The sequence below is a fragment of the Salmo salar genome, chromosome 03 (assembly GCF_965601325.2).
Source record: "Salmo salar chromosome 03, fSalSal1, whole genome shotgun sequence".
Classification (NCBI taxonomy): domain Eukaryota; kingdom Metazoa; phylum Chordata; class Actinopteri; order Salmoniformes; family Salmonidae; genus Salmo; species Salmo salar.
The window spans coordinates 39,928,375-39,949,532 of record NC_138293.1 but is presented as its reverse complement, the minus strand read 5'-3'; the positions used below and the strand labels follow the sequence as shown (position 1 = coordinate 39,949,532).

The following is a 21,158-nucleotide window of genomic DNA, read 5'->3' as shown; positions in this document are numbered from 1 at the left end:
GAAAAGCAAGCAATTACTAAATGTACCTGGACTTGAACCCTCTATTGGAGCGAGGACAACGCGAGTGTGATCGTAGGCGATGACGTTAGCATAGCGGTTCTTGGGCTTGTTCACCTCCAGGTTGGAGTGCTCCCAGGTAAACTGCTGACCTGGGTCAATGGACTGGAGAGACCAGGAAACAGAGATGAAGAGTTACAGGATTTCCACATCAGTTGCAATTTTTTCTCCTAATTTACAGTTGATGGCACCTAAAATCTAATTGAGAGCACCCATTAAGTAGAATTTATGATGAAGATCAAGGAGTATAGGATAGGATACCATCTTAGTTTGCAAGGGGCAATTGGTACACTTTGAGGAATAACCCTATCCCTAGGTACTATATAGTATTGTATGTAAGAGTGATGTTCATCCGTTCCTCCATGCTGCATCTCTCACCTCGTACTCCTGAGACAGACGCAGGTTGTCGTTGGCCTTGAGCAGCTCTGTGTGTTCAGCCAGCTCTGTGATGGGGATGGGAGGGTGGCTCATCATACCTACAGGACAGGGACAAGGGTTAAAAGTAGGAGGTCAGACGTCAAGGGTCATTATGAGGGCTCTCTGTGTGACTAAGCGGGTTTCAAACCCAGTTTGTCAGTGCGACTCAAAACTGAGTTAAGCTCAATCCTGCATAGGCATAAGCCTTGGAAGTTTACACAAGACTCAGGGGCAGACTCTGTGATTTGGAGGCCCCAAGCAGAGGCCAGTCTAAAGCCCCCACCCCCCTTTTATAGTAAATACATGTAATTTAACTGTAAAAATATATGCCCTTTTAATGTGCCATGAACACAACCAGTCATGATGTTTTCATCTGATTATTAAAAACAATCACTTCAAAAAGTAGGTTACCTTCGCACATTCATCCAAACAGTGCACTGTGCACCCGCCAACTTCCTTGAATTAGCAAGTGGCTGAAACTATTTCACCAGAGAAAGCATCCGAGCTAGCGAATATATGTAGCACATTTATCAAATGCTGTCTGGCCAAAAAGAGTATGACATGCCATAATACATGGGCTACACATACATGTCCTCTACCTCGACGACGATGGCAGTATTTTCAGCAGCACCTGTCTTTTTACTAAAGAAATGCTATTGCATCCCCCTAGAGGGGCTGGGTTTCTACTAAGCTAACATATGGAATTGTTTTAACATCATCATACCAAGGATCATTTAAACTATTTGATTTAGAATATTAGGACCCCTGTAGGTATAAAAATATATATATATATATATATAAAATAATTATTGGATGAAACATTGAATTTGGCCTGACTGCCATTAGCCCATAGAAACACATTGAAAAACTCATTCATAGATGGAAAAACAGAGTCAGAAATGTAATAAAAATAAAGTATGTTTTGACGTTTCTGTCCTACAAACACCGCTAAATCTCGGCCACCTTCCACCGCGGATGCTGATATCTCTATCTTAAACGGAAAGATTTTGATGGGGATTTTTAAAATGTTTTATTATGATGCCTCAAAAAAAGGAAGCCCCTTGGTTATGTGAGGCCTGAGGCAGTTGCCTCTTCTGCATAATGGTAAGTCTACCAGTGACAAGACTGTATAGAGTACACCTACACACACCACTCTGTCGTCGCACGAGATTAATTACGGGTTCTTTGTTAGATGGCAAAATACAATTACAGAGTAAAAAAAAACGCATATTACACGAATAGCACAATGGAGAATCAATATTAATCCACTTAAAAGATACAAAGTCTGCGATTCGGTTGGTTTGGAAATGTTTTCCTTTGATATGGAAATTACTTTTCTGAGCGATTAGGAGCACAAGCGATGACTCAGAGAAAACAACAACAAAAAAGACAGAGTGTTAATTAGGCCGAACGCCACCCTTAGTATCTCCACAAACACAGTGGGTGGTAATGGTGTGGAGGTCGAGTGTTAGCCCCCATGTAATGCAAAACACTGTCAGATGTAGGGGAGAGTGCAATACAATATAATTCAATATCATCATGCACCATGAGCAGTGTTGCAAAATATTGTAATTGTAAGAAAACAATCTGTTAAAGCAAATATCAAATGGATGAACACATTGAACAACACCTGTGTGGCATGAACAATGTTAATATTGCCACAAATAACCTAATTATACAATATACTATATATTTTACACAATAACATCCTCCTCATTCTCATCTAAGTTCCTTCTGTGAGGGGGTAGCAGTTTCTTGTAATACAGAGGGTAAACAGGAAGTGGCGGAGGCGTAGCCAGGGGATTTAACACCAGAGCAGCTGGAGGTGGGACTCACAGAGGGTGTGGAGGCGGAGTGGGTCTGCCTTGTCTGGCCACGCTAGGAAAAGCGGAAGATCTGCAACATGCTTTCTGGACAGAAATATAATTCTATTAGCTAAAAGTAACTATAACTCTCACCTTTCATCTTTTCAAAAACAAATAGGTCATGTAAGTGTTTTTCAGTTCTGACAGTGGTGACACCCCTGTCCTCTCTGGCATGGCTATCTAGCGCCTGCCAGGTGGGACTGTGGGCGGTCGGGCAGACACCGAGACGGTTACAGTGTTTGGGCAGAGTGCCGTGCCGCCCGTTGCACAGGTATGACTCACGGACGATGACTCATCTTAACTGTACTAACCTGGAGGACAGCCATTTTGATCTCAGAAGGAAATGAAACCCTGGCGGAAGCGTCAGAGGGTTATAAAACCTGACCCTGTGTGGTGTGTTGTCTGTGGTAACTTTCTACACTTGAAATTCACTTTGTTCTTTATTGCAGTTCCTCCCACCATATAAATTCAGCAACTTTTCTTTCTTTTATCAAGAACAATGTGCTATCGAACAATGTGTGTGTGTGTGTGTGTGTGTGTGTGTGTGTGTGTGTGTGTGTGTGTGTGTGTGTGTGTGTGTGTGTGTGTGTGTGTGTGTGTGTGTGTGTGTGTGTGTGCGTGGGTGCATGCATTTGTCTGTGCACAATGCATACCAGGGGTCTGGAAGTTGATGCGTCTCATCTCGACGGGGTCTGTGGGGTGGTGGGCCATCATCTCAGCGTTACCCAGAAGGCTCTTGGTGCCTGGCTCAGAGTCCTTCCTCTTACTGCTCAGGGACCAAGGAGACGGAACACAACAGGACACGCACCAGACAAGAGACACACCAGAGAGAGTAGAGACGTTAGAGGTCATGATTGACTAACAGTATTCACCACAATATATTGGTTCAATGAACACAAGTTTTAAATACTTTAGACTGCATTATTTCTATAAATTGCTGCACTGCCCGTTAGGCATTTGAATTGACACTGTATCATTTGTCCTTAGAGATCAAAATATGTCACTAACACAATAAACCAACTACTTAGTACGGCCGACACTCACCTGTCTGGCTTGCTGCTTCCGAAACAGGAGCGAGCGAGGGAGTGAATAATGAAAAGAGGAATATGATACATTTGTATTCAAAAGCTTGATGGCTGGGTAACTAAGGATGACACATCTCTTTGGCTGGGTCAGTCTAGCTGCCCTTACAATCCTGTCCCTTGTTTCTATGCCTGTTAATATGCCAGTATACTGTGTAAGCTGAAACAGACACATTTCAATGGCTGTCATGGGATAGAACCATACCGTATGTGTTAGCTAGGTATAGCCTGTTAGAATGTTAGCGAAAAATAGCATATTATCATGTTCGCTGGTTATAGCAAAGCATGCAAGCTGATTTGAGTGTGTTTTACTTGTTCGATATACAGCCCCTGTGTAAGTTCAGTGGTCCCTCCCCGGGTCTCACTCACTTCTTGTAGAGCAGGATGGCGATGACGATGCAGATGATGAAGACCACGGCCAGGACGGGTCCCACCACCCAGATCAGACCATCCCCCGCGTCCAGGGGCTGGGGGTCTGAGTCGGGGGCTATCACTGGGTCTGTGTAGGGGCTGGCCCCGTACATCTTCTACAATACACAAACAGAGCACATTGAGGAATACATATCGCACTAGGGGAAATGAACATTATTGCCTTTTCATTCTCCATTTGTCGAGTGATATACTGTATATTTCATTGTCTTAACAGTGTTGTTCATGGCCATGCCAAAGTAGCTTGTCTTTTGAGAATGAGGGAGAAGACGTGACTATGTGAGAGAGATACACACTGTCCACCAATACATATATGCAATCACACAAAAACAAACAAACCCCAAAAAATCAGAATTGGATTTTCCCGTACCCCTGTGGTGCCGTTGAGTTCCGCCAGGATGAAGAACACGTACTCCTGTCCCGGTTCTAGAGCGCGGTTCTCAAAGCCTCCGTAGTCCAGCTGGTCCCCCAAAGTGAAGAAGGCTGGCAGGGTATCAGGGGTGAAGCGGGCAGTGATGTAGGCTCGACGCAGGTCAACCTGTTTTTGCTGTCTATTGTCCCTCTGTCTTTGACTGATGTCCAACAACTGGGAAGGAGAGGAAGAGAAAGAGAGACGGATGTTATTGATACGTTTAAAAAAAAAAATGTAAACATTAAGAAACCAAATCTAAAAGAGCAAAGGTTTTCAGAGAGAGGACCAGCTGTGTGATGTGTTCCCAAATGGGTTGCCATAGCTCTCACCTCCTCCAGGTCCATCTCGTCTGGGTTCTTGAGATGCCTGATGACCCCCCTCGCCCTCCTCAGGGGAACTACCACCACATACACGTTCCTAGAGGAGACACAACCAGCACCCAGGACATCAGAAAATATCATCGCAAATTCGAAACGCCATTAAAATCAGTAGAAATCCTTCCTCTAGGTAGGCCTTACTTGACAGGGCTGCGGTTCTCCAGTGAAGGCAGAATGATGGTGATGGTGGTCTCCGTGTCCCGGGTGTGGTCTATCTCCGGACGACGGATGCCGATTAGTGGAGACGTCTTGGCTAGGATGCGGTGCCTCAGCCGGCCCATGTTGCCCTCGGGGGAGGTGATCTTGAAGTCATAGTCAGTATCGGGCTGCAGGTTGGGGATCACTGCTTTCCTCAGCCTGGCATCCACCTCCATCTTCTGATGATTATACTCCACCTGGGAGGAATAGGATAGGGGTATTTTACGGCTAAGATCATACTGTACATACGTTATATACACACGCAGCGACATACACACACATGCACGCACAATTGTGTTTACGCACACATACACACAGACACACACACAGATGTTTATGCATGCATGCGCATGCACATGCACGCGCACACGCGCACACTCACAGTAAAGTGGTATGGGTAGGGGCTGTCGGGGAACTCCCAGGTCAGCAGAACACTCGTCTTGGTCGCCAGGTTCACTGAGAAGTTCCTCGGGACATCTGATTGGAAGATGGAGAACAGACAAATGATCAGTTGAGGTGTAGACTGCCCTATTCACATGTCTCTACGGTCCTTAACCCTTTGTGGAGAGGCTACCAACCCATTCTAGTAGGTTCTATAACAAAGGATCCCAATTCCTAAAATAAGATGAAGAAGGACATGACAGTGATGTCATACAGCTCAACATTCTTTAGGAAGTACGTATGTGGGCACTGGGTACCAAATAAGAGTGAATAGAATTGAAGAATAGAAGAGATAGGAACCGTTGGCGCCTGTGTGCACTGTACTTCCTCTTTACTATGACATCCTCTGCCTAATCCTACTTTATCTCATTCTAGCCTAATTTGCTCCGGTAGATTTCCCGGAACAGAACACACAGAATATGTAACTTCGAAATAACTATCTTCTCAAAGGGTTATGGGGTCGCTGTGAAGGGAATGAGGGGAGGTTAGACATACAGAATTCTCCTGTAAGATACATACAGACACAGTCAAGGCAGGGTCATCTAGACTGCCCTGTGCCAATCAACCTCTCCACTCCTCTGTTTCCACCCTGTAGACCTGTGAGTGGGTGTCTGTGTGAGTGATGGGGCAGAAGCATGTCTTTAGACTGATCTGAATTCAAGTTAGTGGGAACGATAGATGAAGGTTTGGAGGAGGAGGAGGTGAAGAGGTGGATTGATTGATTGATCAGAATGAAGAGTGGAGTTAGAGAAACAGAACTGAAGAATGTGTGTGTTTAGTGTTTAGTGGTTTAGTGCCTGCTGGGAGTGTTAGGGTTAAAAAACACACCGACGACATGTCAACAAAGGTTGGAATAGGTTCAGTCAATCCAAAAGGAGGTGCTGGATTGACTGATGTAAAAGCTTACCTTTAGATACTAACCATGTGTCTAAACTAAAGCCTCGTTCAGCCAATGAGCCAAGACTCAACACTTACCTCACAGTTCACAACCTACCCGGCTTTTCTACTGACTTTTACCTGTGGGTGTGTGAGAGTGTTCTCCATACATTCATTCCTGTGGCATTCAGTCCATTTTCCTTGGTGGTGAGGGGTAGGTGAGGGAGGAGGTGGTGGGTGTGGGTGGAGGAGACTGGGATTTTCCAGTGGACTTTGTAGTTTTCAACCACTCTGTGGATGAAAGTCACTCCTTAGAACTGGCCCAGAGTCAGCTTTGCATTTTGGACCTTGATATTCAAGGTTCAGATTAAAGCAGACAAATATGACTCTAGACCAGTGCTTAGAGTGAATAGGGAGGTTTCTCCTGAGCCCTGTGCACAGGCCCCAGGCCAGCCCTACCTGTCTCGAAAGCCAGTGTGCGATACAGCAGCGGGGGACTGAAGGGGCCGGGACCTACGCTGGTGTGAGCACACATCTGCACCTCGTACCCAGTGCTGTGGTTCAGGCCCAGGATGGTGTAGCTGGACTCACTGGCTGGGAGCGTGATCTGGCGAGGGGGGCTGAGAGGATCAATGCCCATAGGGTCAAGACCCCCCTCTTCCCGGTAAGCTACTGTGTATTCAGTGATCACGCCGTTTCGCTCGCTTGGCACAGGGGGTAGCCAGGAGAACTGGAGTGAACAGCAGGTGGCATTAACGGATTCCAAGATTTGGGGGTACCCCCTGGGTGGGTACTCGGGCATCTCAAGTTCCTCCCACGACTCATCTCCATAACCCGACCGGCTTTTGGCAGAAAGAGTAACGACATAGGTCAAACCTGGAATTACGTCTGTGAGAGTGTACGTTCGCTCCCTGGCCGAAAACTCCACCATAGTGTCCAGAGTGGCATTCTTCAGCCCAAACTGTAGCTGGTAACCCTGGATCTGAATTTCAGACCCTTTGGCCCCTGGACCTGAGTCTGACCCCCTTGAAGGGGGCCCCCATCTCACCACCACAGAGGACTCAGATCCCGGGCGCACTGACAGGGAGGGGGCACCAGGCACTGCAGACAAGAGCATGAAGGAGAGGCACAAACATGTCAGTTATGCATTGTTCATTTAATACATGAATATACTGTATAATATGTGTAATATGCCATTGTAGCCTGGGTGTATTGTGTGTGTATTATGGGTGTGTGCATTTTTAAATGATCTTATCCTTTTTTGAGTGTGTGTGTGATGCTCACCAATCCCCAGTGTCTGCACCACCCTGGCTTTACTGTGTGTTCCGTCCCCTTTAGTGGTGTAAGCAGCCACAGACACAGAGTAAGAGGTCTCTGGCTTAAGACCCCCCACAATCATCTCCTACAGGGTAACACACACACACACACACACACTTCTTTTTCAGCTAAACCTCTATAAAACTTCTCTCTCTCTTCTTCCCTCCCCTCTCCGTTCCTGCCTACCCATTCCTTTCTCGTCCTATCTCCACTAAAACATCAATAAGCATGAACTTACTCTGCCCTATTACTTTCACATAGAGACATGTTACAAACTGGATGTCTCTCAGATAGAAGCCATCTCCTAATGAGGGTTTCATAACTTCCTTATGCAACGTACAACATAAGGTTCAGTTTAATACTGACAGAATGAGCCATACTCACGTATTCAGTAAAGTCATCCTCCACAAACTGATCCCACGGGAAGACCCGGAGGGGAGAGCGGAGGGGAGAGAAAGAGAGGGAGGAGAGAGAGAGAGAGAGAGAGAGAGAGAGAGGAGTGAATGAGTCAAGAGAGGAGATTAGATATAAGAGGAGGAAATAAGAGCGTAGGGGGAAGTGATGCGTACTACAAAGACTCAAAGTGAGATAAATGTAAGGCGTACGATTTGCTTCACTTTAGCGCTACAAACCTGCCGTGATCTGCAGAGGTGTGACAGCTGGCAAAGGTGTACGTTATCCTTTTAAGTGTGCACTTCACTGTTGCGAAGATACTCCAATTAAATATTTTTAAGAAAATTGTAAGTAAGAATGGTAAGATTAGTGATGACATCACCTGGCTGTCGTCCAATAGCAGGTCTTTGATCCGGGGAAGGGTGCGTGATGAGCCGCTCTCCACGTGAGCATAGTGCACCTGGTAACCGCGGATCTGGCCTTGGCGTTGCCTTGCCAACACAGATCGCCAGGTGACCCTGAGGGCCGTGGAGTTGAAGGGCTTAACCTCCACCTGCCGAGGGGCCGCACCCGGGACTGAGGAACACACACAATGAAATTGTATTTGTTACATGCGCCGAATACAACACCTTACAGTGAAATGCTTACTTACAAGCCCTTAACCAACAATGCTTTAAGAAGTTCTAAGAAAAATAAGTGTTAAGTAGTAAAAAACACATAAGTAAAAAATATAAAATAAAAGTGACTAGAAGGCCAGAATCCCAGAGTCTCCTCTCCACTGTTGACGTTGAGACTGGTGTTTTGCGGGTACTATTTAATGAAGCTGCCAGTTGAGGACTTGTGAGGCGTCTGTTTCTCAAACTAGACACTATATTGTAGTACTCAGCGTTGTACGAGATCTTCAGTTTCTAGGCAATTTATCGCATGGAATAGCCTTCATTTCTCAGAACAAGAATAGACTGATGAGTTTCAGAAGAAAGTTCTTTGTTTCTAGCCATTTTGAGCCTGTAATCGAACCCACAAATGCTGTGCTAACATAATTGCAAAAGGGGTTTCTAATGATCAATTAACCCTTTAAAATGATAAACTTGGATTAGCTAACACAATGTGCCGTTGGAACACAGGAGTGATGGTTGCTGATAATGGGCCTTTGTACGCCTATGTAGATATTCCATAAAAAATCTGCCATTTCCAGCTACAATAGTCATTTACAACATTAACAATGTCTACACTGTATTTCTGATCAATTTTATGTTATTTTAATGGACCAAATTGTTTTTCTTTTCTTTCAAATACAAGGACATTTCTAAGTGAACCCAAACTTTTCAACGGTAGTGTACATGTAGGTAGAGCTAAAGTGACTATGCATAGATAATAAACAGAGAGTAGCAGCAGGGTAAAAGAGGGGTCTGGGTAGCCCTTTAATTAGCTGTTCTGGAGTCTTTTGACTTGGGGGTAAAAGCTGTTAACCTGTCAAGGTATAGGGGGCAGTATTTTCGATTTCGGATGAAAAACGTGCCCAGAGTAAACTGCCTAATACTCGAGCCCAGAGTCAAATATTTGCATATTATTAGTAGATTTGGATAGAAAACACTCTGAAGTTTCTAAAACTGTTTGAATGATGTCTGTGAGTATAACATAACTCATATGGCAGGCAAAAACCTGAGAAAAATCCAACCAGGAAGTGGGAAATCTGATGCTTGTAGTCTTTTTAAGTCATTGCCTATCTAACACACAGTGACTTAGGGTTCATTCCTAAGGCTTCCACTAGATGTCAACAGTCTTTAGAACCTAGTTTCAGGCCTTTGCGGTGAACAGAGAGCGAACAAGAAGGCCGTGAAGTTGGTGACTCAGAAGATGACATGAGTTTTGTGGCGCGCATTCACGTGATGAGGTAGCTGTGTTCCATAACATTTTTCAAGACATTGGAATCATCCGGTTGGAATATTATTGTTTTATGTTTTATGTTAAAAAGGCCCTAAAGATTGATGCTATACAATGTTTGACATATTTCAACGAACGTAAATAGAACTTTTTTTGACTTTTCGTCGTGAAATTTTGGGCGTGCTTCCTACATTTGGAGTAGCTTACTGAACGCGCTAACAACAAGGAGGTATTTGGACATAAATTAGGGACTTTATCGAACAAAACAACATTTATTGTGGACCTGGGATTCCTGGAAGTGCCTTCTGATGAAGATCATCAAAGGTAAGTGAATATTTATAATGCTATTTATGATTTTAGATGACTCCAAAATGGCGGGTATCTGTATTGCCTGTTGTATTTTTCTGAGCGCCGTACTCAGATTATTGCAAAGTGTGCTTCCCCCGTGAAGCTTTTTTGAAATCTGTCACAACGGTTGCATTCAGGAGATGTTTATCTATAATTCTTTGAATAACAGTTTAATATTTGATCAACGTTTATGATGAGTATTTTTGTAAATTGTGCTGATTCACCGGCAGTTTTGGAGGAAAAATATTTTCTGAACATCACGCGCCAATGTAAAATGGGGTTTTTGGATATAAATATGAACTTTATCGAACAAAACATACATGTATTGTGTAACATTTAGTCCTAGGAGTGTCATCTAATGAAGATCGTCAAAGGTTAGTGGTTAATTTTAGCTGTATTTATGGTTTTTATGACCCCCTCTCTTGCTTGGAAAATGGCTGTGTGGTTTTTCTTGTGTTGGCACTGTCCTAACATAATCTAACTTTATGCTTTCGCGATAAAGCCTTTTTGAAATCGGACAATGTGGTTGGATTAAGGAGAGGTTTATCTTTAAAATGGTGTAAAATAGTTGTATGTTTGAGAACTTTGAATTATGACATTTTGTTGTTTTGTATTTGGCGCTCTGATTTTTCACTGGCTGTTGAATAGTGTGAACCGTGGGTGGGACGGTAGCATCCCACGCAGCCCTGAGAAGTTAAGAAGCCTTTTGGACCCAGACTTGGCGCTCCGGTACTACTTGCCGTGTGGTAGCAGAGAGAACAGTCTATGACTTGGGTGACTGGAGTCTTTGACAATTTTCAGGGCCTTCCTCTGACACCGCCTGGTATAGAGGTCTTGGATGGCAGGAAGCTTGGCCCATTATGTACTGCTTCGTATGTACTACCCTCTGTTGCGCCTCTCGGTCGGATGCCGAGCAGTTGCCATACCAGGCGGTGGTGCAAACAGTCAGGGGACTACAGCTGCAGCTGTAGAACATTTTGAGGATATTTTCAGTCTCCTGAGTTGGAATAGGCATTGTCATGCCCTCTTTATGACTGTCTTGGTGTGTTTGAACCATGATAGTTTGTTGGTGATGTGGACAGCAAGGAACTTGAAGCTCTCGACCTGCTCTACTACAGTACCGTTGATGAGAATGGGGGCGTGTTCGGCCCTCCTTTTCCTGTAGTCCACAATCATCTCTTTTGTCTTGATCACGTTGAGGGAGAGGTTGTTGTCCTGGCACCACCCTGCCAGTGTGATCTCCTCCCTATAGGCTGTCTCTTCATTGTCGGTGATCAGGCCTACCACCGTTGTGTTGTCGGCAGACTTAATGATGGTGTTGGAGTCGTGCTTGGCCACGCAGTCATGGGTGAACAAGGAGTACAAGAGGGGACTAAGCACACACCCCTGAGGGGCCCCTGTGTTGAGGATCAGCGTGGCAAATGTGTTGTTACTTACCCTTACCACCTGGGGGCGGCCCGTCAGGAAGTCCAGGATCCAGTTGCAGAGGGAGGTGTTTAGTCCCAGGGTCCTTAGCTTAGTGATGAGCTTTGAGGGCACTATGGTGTTGAACGCTGAGGTGTAGTCAATGAACAGTATTCTCACATAGGTGTTCCTTTTGTCCAGGTGGGAAAGGGCAGTGTTGAGTGCAATAGAGATTGCATCATCTATGGATCTGTTGGGGCGGTATGCAAATTAGAGTGGGTCTAGGTTTTCTGGGATAATGGTGTTGATGTGAGCCATGACCAGCCTTTCAAAGCACTTTATGACTACAGACGTGAGTGCTACAGGTCGGTAGTCATTTAGGCAGGTTACCTTAGTGTTCTTGGGCACAGGGACTATGGTGGTCTGTTGAAACATGTTGGTATTACAGACTCAGTCAGGAACAGGTTGAAAATGTCAGTGAAGACACTTGCCAGTTGGTCAGCGCATGCTCGGAGTACACGTCCTAACCATCTGGCCCTGCGGCCTTGTGAATGTTGACCTGTTTAAAGGTCTTACTCACATTCGCTACAAAGAGCGTGATTACACAGTCATCCGGAACAGCTGATGGTCTCATGCATGTTTCAGTGTTACTTGCCTCGAAGCGTGTTACGTGTTACTTACTCAGTGTTACTTGCCTTTAGCTCATCTGGTAGGCTTGTGTCACTGTGCAGCTCGCGGCTGTGCTTCCCCTTGTTGCCTGTAATAGTTTGCAAGCCCTGCCACATCCGACGAGCGTCAGAGCTGGTGTAGTATGATTCAATCTCAGTAGTGTATTGACACTTGCCTGTTTGATTGTTTGTCTGAGGGCATAGCGGGATTTCTTATAAGGGTTCTGGGTTAGAGTTCCGCTCCTTGAAAGCGGCAGCTCTACCCTGTAGCTCAGTGCGGATGTTGCCTGTAATCCTTGGCCTCTGGTTGGGGTATGTACGTATGGTCACTGTCGGGACGACATCATCGATGCACTTATTGAAGAAGCTAGTGACTGATGTGGGGTACTCCTCAATGCCATCGGAAGAATCCCGGAACATATTCCCGTCTGTGCTAGTAAAACAGTCCTGTAGCTTAGCATCTGCTTCATCTGACCACTTTCTTATTGACCAAGTCACAGGTGCTTCCTGGTGTTTTTGCTTGTAAGCAGGAATCAGGAGGATTATGGCCGTATACAGCTCATTGAGTGCGGTCTTAGTGCCAGCATCGGTTTGTGGTGGTAAATAGACAGCTACGAAGAATATACATGAAAACTCTCACGGTAAATAGTGTGGTCTACAGCTTATCATAAGATACTCTACCTCAGGCGAGCAAAACCTCGAGACTTCCTTAGATTTCGTGCACCAGCTGTTGTTTTCAAATACACATGGACTGCCACCCTTTGTCTTACCAGAGGCCGCTGTTCTATCCTGCCGAAAAGCTTAAAACCCGCCAGCTGTATGTTATTCATGTCATCGTTCAGCCACGACTCAGTGAAACATAAGATATTACAGTTTTTAATGTCCCGTTGGTAGGATATACGTAATCGTAGTTTATCTATTTTATTTTCCGTTGATTGTACGTTGGCTAATAGGACCGATGGTGAAGGGAGATTATCCGCTCGACATCGGTTCCTTACAAGGCACCCAGACCTTTGTCCCCGATATCTCCGTCTCTTTCTCCAGCGAATGATAGGGATGAGGGCCTTGTCGGGCGTCTGAAGGAAATCCTTCCCGTCCGACTCATTAAAGAAAAGGTATTCCTCCAGTACGGGGTGAGTAATCGCTGTCCTGATATCTAGAAGATCTTTTAGGTCATAAGACGCAGTGACAGAAACATTATGTACAAAATAAGTTACAAATAACACGAAAAAACACACACAAAAGCACAATTGGTTAGGTGATCATAAAACGGCTGCCATCTTCTCCGGCGCCATCATCCACACACAACATATAATTACTCTATCAATACATTGATCAGTTGATCAATGTACACACACACATACACACACATACTCACCGTCGTCGTCCGTGCGGCAGAGCAGCGCCGGGCTCTCCGGTCCGGACCCCTCGGTAGTGAAAGCTGCCAGGATAACGCGGTACCAGGTCCACTTTTCTAGCCCCTCCAACACCACTTGCCCCTGCTCTGGGGGGATGGGAGGCCCCTTCACCTCCGGACCCTGACCTTCGACCCTGGCCCCAGACACCACTTGCTGGTAGCGCAGCTCATAGCCAGTCAGCACGCCATTTTGGGTCTCAGTGGGTGGTGGTTTCCAACTTACCCTCAGGGAGGTGGACCTGGGGCTGTCACAGGACACGCCTAGGGGCGCAGCCGATGGCTCTGATTGGACGAGGGGCAGGAAGAGGAAATTTGCAGAGGCAGGGGAGTAAGGAACGCAGCGAAGAAAGAGAAAGCAAAGAGACAGTGACAGAGAGAGGTTGAAAAACCCAAGCAAAACAAGAATATAACAAAAAGGTGGAAAAAGGAATTGAAACTAAACCAAGGAAAACTAAACTATAAGGGAAAATAATACAAAACTAAATTAAAAGAGAAGGCCTCTAAAGACAAACAAACATGACTCAGCTAAACAGAGAAACAAAGGCTCCAACACAGAAGACAAAGCCATTATGGAGGAAGAAAGAAATTAATAATGTTAGCTAGGTAATAAGATAAAGGAGAAGGCAGGGGGCATCCATGCAGAGTGGACAACTTAATTACCGCCCAGGAGGATATGCAACTGATACCGGATGAAAGGCTTCCACTTGTCTGCTCTGACCAATGGCAGCACAATGATTTATGACTAGCTTAGCGTAGCTGGATAAGGACAGAGCTATACTGTCTATACTATACTGGTTCTTAAACATTTTCAGCCTGGGACCCAAATGAGAAATTCATTGTTTTCCTGGGATCCAAGCTCATTAAAACATTGCCCCTAGTCTGGGACTAGTAGGAACTTTGATTGAATGATCTGCTTTCTAATTATTAAACGATAGGGAGGATACATTTATATTCTCAGCATCTTAATATAGACCACATGGAAAATGTCCCTCCTCAGGTTTTAGATTATAAATACTTTAACTCACTTAACCCCCCCAAAAATCGCAACGTTTTCACCAACAATGTAAAACCCAAGTTACTTCTAAAGTCATTTCTGAAGATTAATTTATTTCATTTTAAGTCAACCCTGTTACATGAACTGAACTCTTGTTTTAATGTGGTGAAACCATTCCTTTTTAATTGCACGTCAACACTGTTACCCATAGGCTAGAAATGTGTTAAAAAAATATATATTGTGAAACTTGCATTCAATTTCACTCCCTGTGACACACAACAAGCTTCCATTCCCCCTGTCACAAGAGGAGTTATTGCTTACTTAAGATGAAAACTTCAACCCTGTTACGGTCAAACCTGTTACTTTAATTGCCAATATTTTTTCACATTTTTCTTAATTTAACCTCTTGAGATGGGAAAACATGTTTTTTCAACATCTGCGTTGCTTCCTGTTTGGGGTTTTAGGCTGGGTTTCTGTATAGCACATTGTGACATCGGTTGATGTAAAAAGGTCTTTATAAATACATTTGATTGATTGATTGATGAACTTGAACGTGCTCTTTATGACAGAATGTAAACATTTGGTGAAATATATATATATTTTTACCAAATTACACTACCTAAAAGGCACTCTATTGGTGGAACGACCCAGATACTGTATAGAGTTCAGCAGTTTATCTTCTATCCTGCTACCAAAGGTTTCTTGACATTCTCAGTGGAATGTAATAATTGTGTTGGAACTTTGCCAAACTCTTTATATCTTTTAGTGCTTCTTTAACTGCCCTATCTCATGTCTTCAAATTAGGTTCAGGGATTTGAAATGTCATAGAAAAAGGTGGAGAGCAGGGTTTGAGGAAACTGAAACTAGAATCAAAAACAAATACTTTCATGAAAGTTGACCTCATGCAACGTCAGAGGAACTAGGAGACAGAACAAGAGTAAAGGCACATGACAGAAGAACAGTAAGGATAAAAGACATAAACAGGCACTGTTTGAAACACTTACCTGTCTCTCCGACTAATAGCACACAGGACCTTCTTACCATGCAACCAGAGACACCACACATCACATTGAACCAAAACGTTGACCAAATAAAGATGCAGAGGGAAAGGTGTGCATTTGACTGGAGTATTTGGGATTTTGACAGATATGTGAGTCTGACACTTGAGCTGCACAGTCTTAGTACCAGTAGCCTTGGGGAACAATCACGATGTGCACCAAAGCCAAGTGGTAGAACGCTAACTGTGCCAAGCTGAGTGTGAAATGCATTCTGCTCCATGAAATAAAATGCATTCAGTCACTCCCCAGCCTGCTGTCTCCTCAACAGCCACCCACGGGTCTAACCTCCGTTTGTAGGTAAGGCATGTAGAAAGATTCTGTTGGTGAATGTACGTCCTGTGTACCTCATATGGTGTACCTTTTTTCCAGGTAACAAATACATCATTAAATATTAAAAATGAATATTTTACCTTTAAGGCTGGATGCAGACCTATTACCTCCAACACTTACCTCTAATAAAGGCAACACATATACAAGATCCTCACGACTATTGACATTTGACCTGTAACAGTGAGCTTCTTGAACTGGAGAAAAAAAGTCCACTTTTGACCCACTTTGAAGGAAAGGAAATGAAGGAGTGAAGAAAGTTAAAGAGGGAAAAACAGAAAGCGGCGTCCGCTTGGGACTGTTCACTGTGTGAGAAAAATGAAAGTAAAAACCAAAATGCTGGTGCGTTGGACGTCAGGCACACTTGAAATACAGAGGTGATGGATGGGGGGATGGACGAGTGCACAGGATAAATGAATGGATGAGAGGACAAGATAGATTGGTGTGTAGACGACTCCCAGGGTCCAGTGACTCTGGAGCTGTGTGGGATACAAGCAGCAGGAGTGCAAACACTGTAACGTTACATAGTGTGTGTTTGCAGGTGTGACAAAGGAAAACATACTGGCTTGTGATGTCCTCTGGACCAGCTCGTTGGTGAAGGCTCCGATGCCTTTGTTAGAAATGGCTGCCAGGGAGAAGGAGTACTCTGTATTAGCCCTCAGTCCCTCCACTGTGTACGACGCCCTGGGCCCGAAAGTCAACTTCTCCTGTTAGAGAGAGAGAGAGATGGGGAAGAGAGAACATTAATAAAATAAAGAGAGAAAGAGAGAAAGAAAGAAAGAAAGAAAGAAAGGAATTACTCTGGATTATCTGTGTGTATTAAATCAATATAATAATTGTAGTTCTTTCCTGCAGTCAATGACCAAACACGCCCTCCTTGGCCTCACGTGTGGAATGTAATTAATATATTTCATAATTTCATAATTAACAAAGATTAATTTGGTGTTTCTATGCCAAACAGTTTTGTTATGTTTCAGTCTTCTGTGATGTATATAAAGTGTAATATTGGGATGCAAACTCCAAATTGATTACATTTGTATATCTGACATAGTACAGCTGTCTTCTTTCTTTTAAGCAAATAACCATGTGTGTGAAGTGTACTTGATTAAGACTACCAAGAATCACTCTGTGTGACACTGATGTAGCCCACTGCAGCAAAAGGTTAATGAAATGTACTTCGTATGGAAGAAGAAGTCTTACCAGGCTGCCAAACTTGACAGGTTTGTAGAGCAGTTCGTAGTTGACGATGCCCTCCTTGGTGTAGGAAGGTTCCCAGGTGAGCTGTATACTGGTGTCTGTCACCTTTCCCACTTTGAACTTCCCTGGCTGCCCTGGAACTAACAGGGGACAGGAGAGGAGAGAGGACAAGAGTTAGAATTCACCTCTCTAGCATTCAGTCAATTAGTAGCTTCTAGACTGTTCAATTAATCCTTTATTTAAACAGACCAGTCTTATTAAGATGTAAGACTCTGTTACAAGGGAGCCCTACAGATCTCCGCAATATTTATGTTACTAACCTACACACACACACGCACGCACGCACGCACGCACACACACACACACACACACACACACACACACACACACACACACACACACACACACACACACACACACACACACACACACACACACACACACACACACACCTCCGGGCAGAACTTTGACATGGACGGAGTCAGAGAAGGGTCCGTCTCCCACAGAGGTGAAGGCCAGTACTCTGACTGTGTATGTCTCAGAGGGTATCAGGCTCTGGATGGTGGTGATGGTGCTGTCCTGGACATTATGGATCTGCCACAGACTCATGGGCTGAGATGGGTCCATGGTGTAGTACACCCGGTAACCTTTCACCTGGATGGAGAGAGTGAGGGAGGGTAGGAGAGAGAGAGTGACAAAGAGCGAGAGAGAGAGAGAGAGAGAGAGAGAGAGAGAGAGAGAGAGAGAGAGAGCGAGAGTGTGTTAGTTAACCTCTCACGTCTGGTCCTTGTTTGTTTGTGTTTGGAAGCTATTATATATTGTGACATCAATGCGCATTCCGTTATATTGGACCTATGTTGCTAGCTGAGCTAGATAAACATTGCATTAGCTTCAAGGTCGACATGACCGTTATAATTTAATAACTAGATGACCTTTCAACTGACCTCTACCTAAAGCCTAACCATTATAGCGTGTGATTTAAACTGTAATATGTATGTCACATCATTTGTATTATCTGTTTATGATGCATTGCCCTCATCTTGTTATTGTGATTATTGTTGCTTATGTTGATTCCATTATTCAGCTTGTTATTTTTAGACTGCCCAGGGAATAGATGTTAATCTAGCTCACTATTGCCTATTGCACCTCAGTGTTCTGAGACGTTCATTATTGTTTGAGAAGTGGATTACTGTGCATTATCCCTGCTACTTATTCTCTTAATAAAACAACAGATTAATTCACACTAATTCAATTGTATTTTACCTGTCCGTTGGGCTCCTCCGGTTCTTCCCAGCGGACCATGACAGTGTTCTGGGAGATGATCCTAGCCTGGACGTTCCTGGGGGGGCTAGCCGGGGCCTGTTCCCCTGTCCTGGCCTCTACCCGGGTGGACGAGGGGCCCTGGCCGATGCTGTTGAAGGCCGACACCCTAACCTCGTACTCCGTGTTGGGGTAGAGCCCTCCGATGCTGTACCTGGTGGTGGTGATACCGTCCACCGCCTCATACTTGCTGTCCGGTGTCTTGGCCCGGTACTGGATGATGTAATAGGACACCGGGTCGGGGTTACCGGAGTCCCAGGTGATGGTAACGCTGGTGGCGGTCGTCTCTGTGACGATGGGGGTACCGGGAGGCTTGGGAAGAGCTGTGACGGTAGAAGCAGATATTGTTTTAACTGTCTTTAATAATGTCTTAAGGCAGATAGGGGGAGACTAGTGTCCCTTACTCTTGGCGGACACCTGCGACATCATAGGTGGCCCTAACTATCTAATATATATGTTTAATGTGGCTGTTAGGGGCAGATATGTTTTAATGGGAGACACGAAAGCCAGCGAGCGGGACACAGTGGAAGCACAGTCAGAAAACGAAAGGATGTCCCTTACTCTTAACTGACACCTGTGCGGTGGCCTCTATAATCCCCAGACTGCTCATGGCCACGCAGGTGTAGTTGGCCGACTCTCTCACTCCGTTGAGCTCCAAAACATTGCGTCCCACCGGCATCTCGTCTTCCGGGGTCAGGTCCTCAATACCCAGCATCCATTTGACATAGGGCATGGGCGAGCCCACCGCCACACAGGTGATGTTGACGCTGCCGCCAGGCATGATCTCATGGTTGGCGGGCAGGATGGAGAAACGAGGGGGCACGCGACGCACTGGGAGAGGAGGAGAGGGGGAAGACGGGGGGAGGATGGGGAGAGGGGAATGAGGAGGGGGAGAGGGAGGGACAGGAGAGGGCGAGAGAGAGAGGGGGTAAGAAAGATACAGAAAGAGAGAGAACGAAAGAGAGAGAGAGAAAGAGAGAGCGAGAGAGAGAGAGAGAGAGAGAGAGAGAGAGAGAGAGAGAGAGAGAGAAAGGGGTAACAGAAAGGGTAGAATGATCTTCACTGCTTTTACAGGAGTTCTATAAAGGAATATTTCACGTTTAATCAAAACCACATTGGTAGTTTTGAAAAGGCAAATGATTGCAATTGAAATACACAGATTCTATGTTGAGAGACTGCTGACTATCTCAAGTTATATTTCACCCTGCACATGAGACCTATTGTGCAATTCTCATGTCTTAGCCACTGTGAAACAACCCATTGTATATTTCACAAGACATCATTTGCTATTCTGGACACATCACTGTAGATGCCAAACTAGAAAACGGCCTCTTCCCCAATCCCTGTTACAAAACAAGATCTACAATACAGATATTGGAGCTCTGGGCTGCACAAAATACCATTACCATTTTCTCTGAAGAGCTAAGATGAGCAAAATCAAACTGATGTGAAGATCTAAACTACAGCTGAACTCCCCCTGCAGTGAAGCTCAAGGCTACTGACTGAAAAAGAGAAACTTCGCCAGAAACTTGAGTGAGAAACTTCAAAAAGACTTCTGTGCCTCCAGGGTAAGTTCTCCACTGCAGATGAGGGCCCTTTAGATACGTGGCGCTGGCCGAGCCAATCAACAAAACCTGCTATCAGTCAGACAACATGCACAGAGTGCTCCTGTTAACTGTAATTGTGCTGAATCTGAATCTACTAGCTATCTGTCAGGTCTATCTTATATAAGATGCATAGAGAGATAGAGCTCATGGGTCACATGCATTCCTGGATGACTTTATAGCATTACCTATGCTCATGAAGAACCCGTGGGAGAAGAGAGAGGGGGAAGAGCGAGAGAGAGCGAGAGAGGAGAGAGAGAGAGAGAGAGAGAGAGGGGGGGAGAGTATTGTCTGGTTCCTCTTCCAAACAATGACAATCAATGTGGCAAATCACAGCCTCATTGTACAACCAGAATACCAGATGAACACAGCAATGTAAAGAAAGTGTGGATGATGGAGATATAAATAGGAGTCGTTGCAATTACAAGGTACGCGTTGAACACGTTAAATAAGGAAACATCAAGGCATCCGTCATGACAGAGAGAAAGAGAGAGAGATAAATAGAAAGAGAGATAGTATGTGCATGCTTTTATTAATAAAAAAAAGTATGCACATTTGTCTGTTGATCCTACACACCAGGGTACAGATGGAAATGTCCGAATGCAGAAGAGAGAGAAAGAAGGGCGGGAGATTAGAAGAGAGGGATGGGGACAGAGAGGGTAAGAGGGGAAGGAGAGGATAAGAAAGGGGGAAAAGGACAGAGGGGGAAGAGGAGAAGAAAGGAGGATGGGGGCGGGGGAAGAGAAAACACATGGTGCTCTTGAAACTGCTGTTTGGTTCTTCAAAATCAGGCTTTTATTGGTGGATGTCATAGGAACAGAAAACTAGGTACCCCAAGGCTGCAACACAGAGGACTGAAGTACAAAATAGACAGATAGACAATCAGACAGACAGACCAACGACTCTAGATGGGCAGGAGTGGATGCAAGGTGAGGGCAGACAGACAGACTGACAGACAGACATAATAAATATTGGCTAGCATCAAGACTCAACACTGTATCTGAATCAGCTGTTTGAATCATGTGTTTGACTCACAATACAGGAATCGCCACTCACTCAGTGGGAGTAACACA

The 21,158-nt window shown here is 44.8% G+C and overlaps 1 protein-coding gene across 3 annotated transcripts in view; it reads right to left on the bottom strand.

The window, feature by feature from the left end:
* LOC106600038 (receptor-type tyrosine-protein phosphatase S) overlaps positions 1-21,158 on the bottom strand; it is a 97,615-nt gene that overhangs the window by 17,730 nt on the left and 58,727 nt on the right. For 2 of the 3 annotated variants that reach the window (XM_082973505.1, XM_082973506.1), the window contains exons 8-20: positions 19,043-19,312; positions 18,425-18,804; positions 17,614-17,815; positions 17,165-17,301; positions 16,527-16,671; positions 5,220-5,314; positions 4,781-5,034; positions 4,592-4,679; positions 4,221-4,436; positions 3,791-3,948; positions 2,993-3,105; positions 436-533; positions 27-162 (exon numbers count right to left, since the gene is read on the bottom strand). In XM_082973505.1, coding sequence (XP_082829631.1) covers positions 27-162; positions 436-533; positions 2,993-3,105; positions 3,791-3,948; positions 4,221-4,436; positions 4,592-4,679; positions 4,781-5,034; positions 5,220-5,314; positions 16,527-16,671; positions 17,165-17,301; positions 17,614-17,815; positions 18,425-18,804; positions 19,043-19,312 — 2,292 coding nt within the window. Of the gene's footprint in view, positions 1-26; positions 163-435; positions 534-2,992; positions 3,106-3,790; positions 3,949-4,220; positions 4,437-4,591; positions 4,680-4,780; positions 5,035-5,219; positions 5,315-6,613; positions 7,256-7,438; positions 7,557-7,855; positions 7,883-8,246; positions 8,441-13,546; positions 13,868-16,526; positions 16,672-17,164; positions 17,302-17,613; positions 17,816-18,424; positions 18,805-19,042; positions 19,313-21,158 lie in introns of all 3 variants that reach the window. The other variant, XM_082973507.1, reaches the window with a different exon arrangement.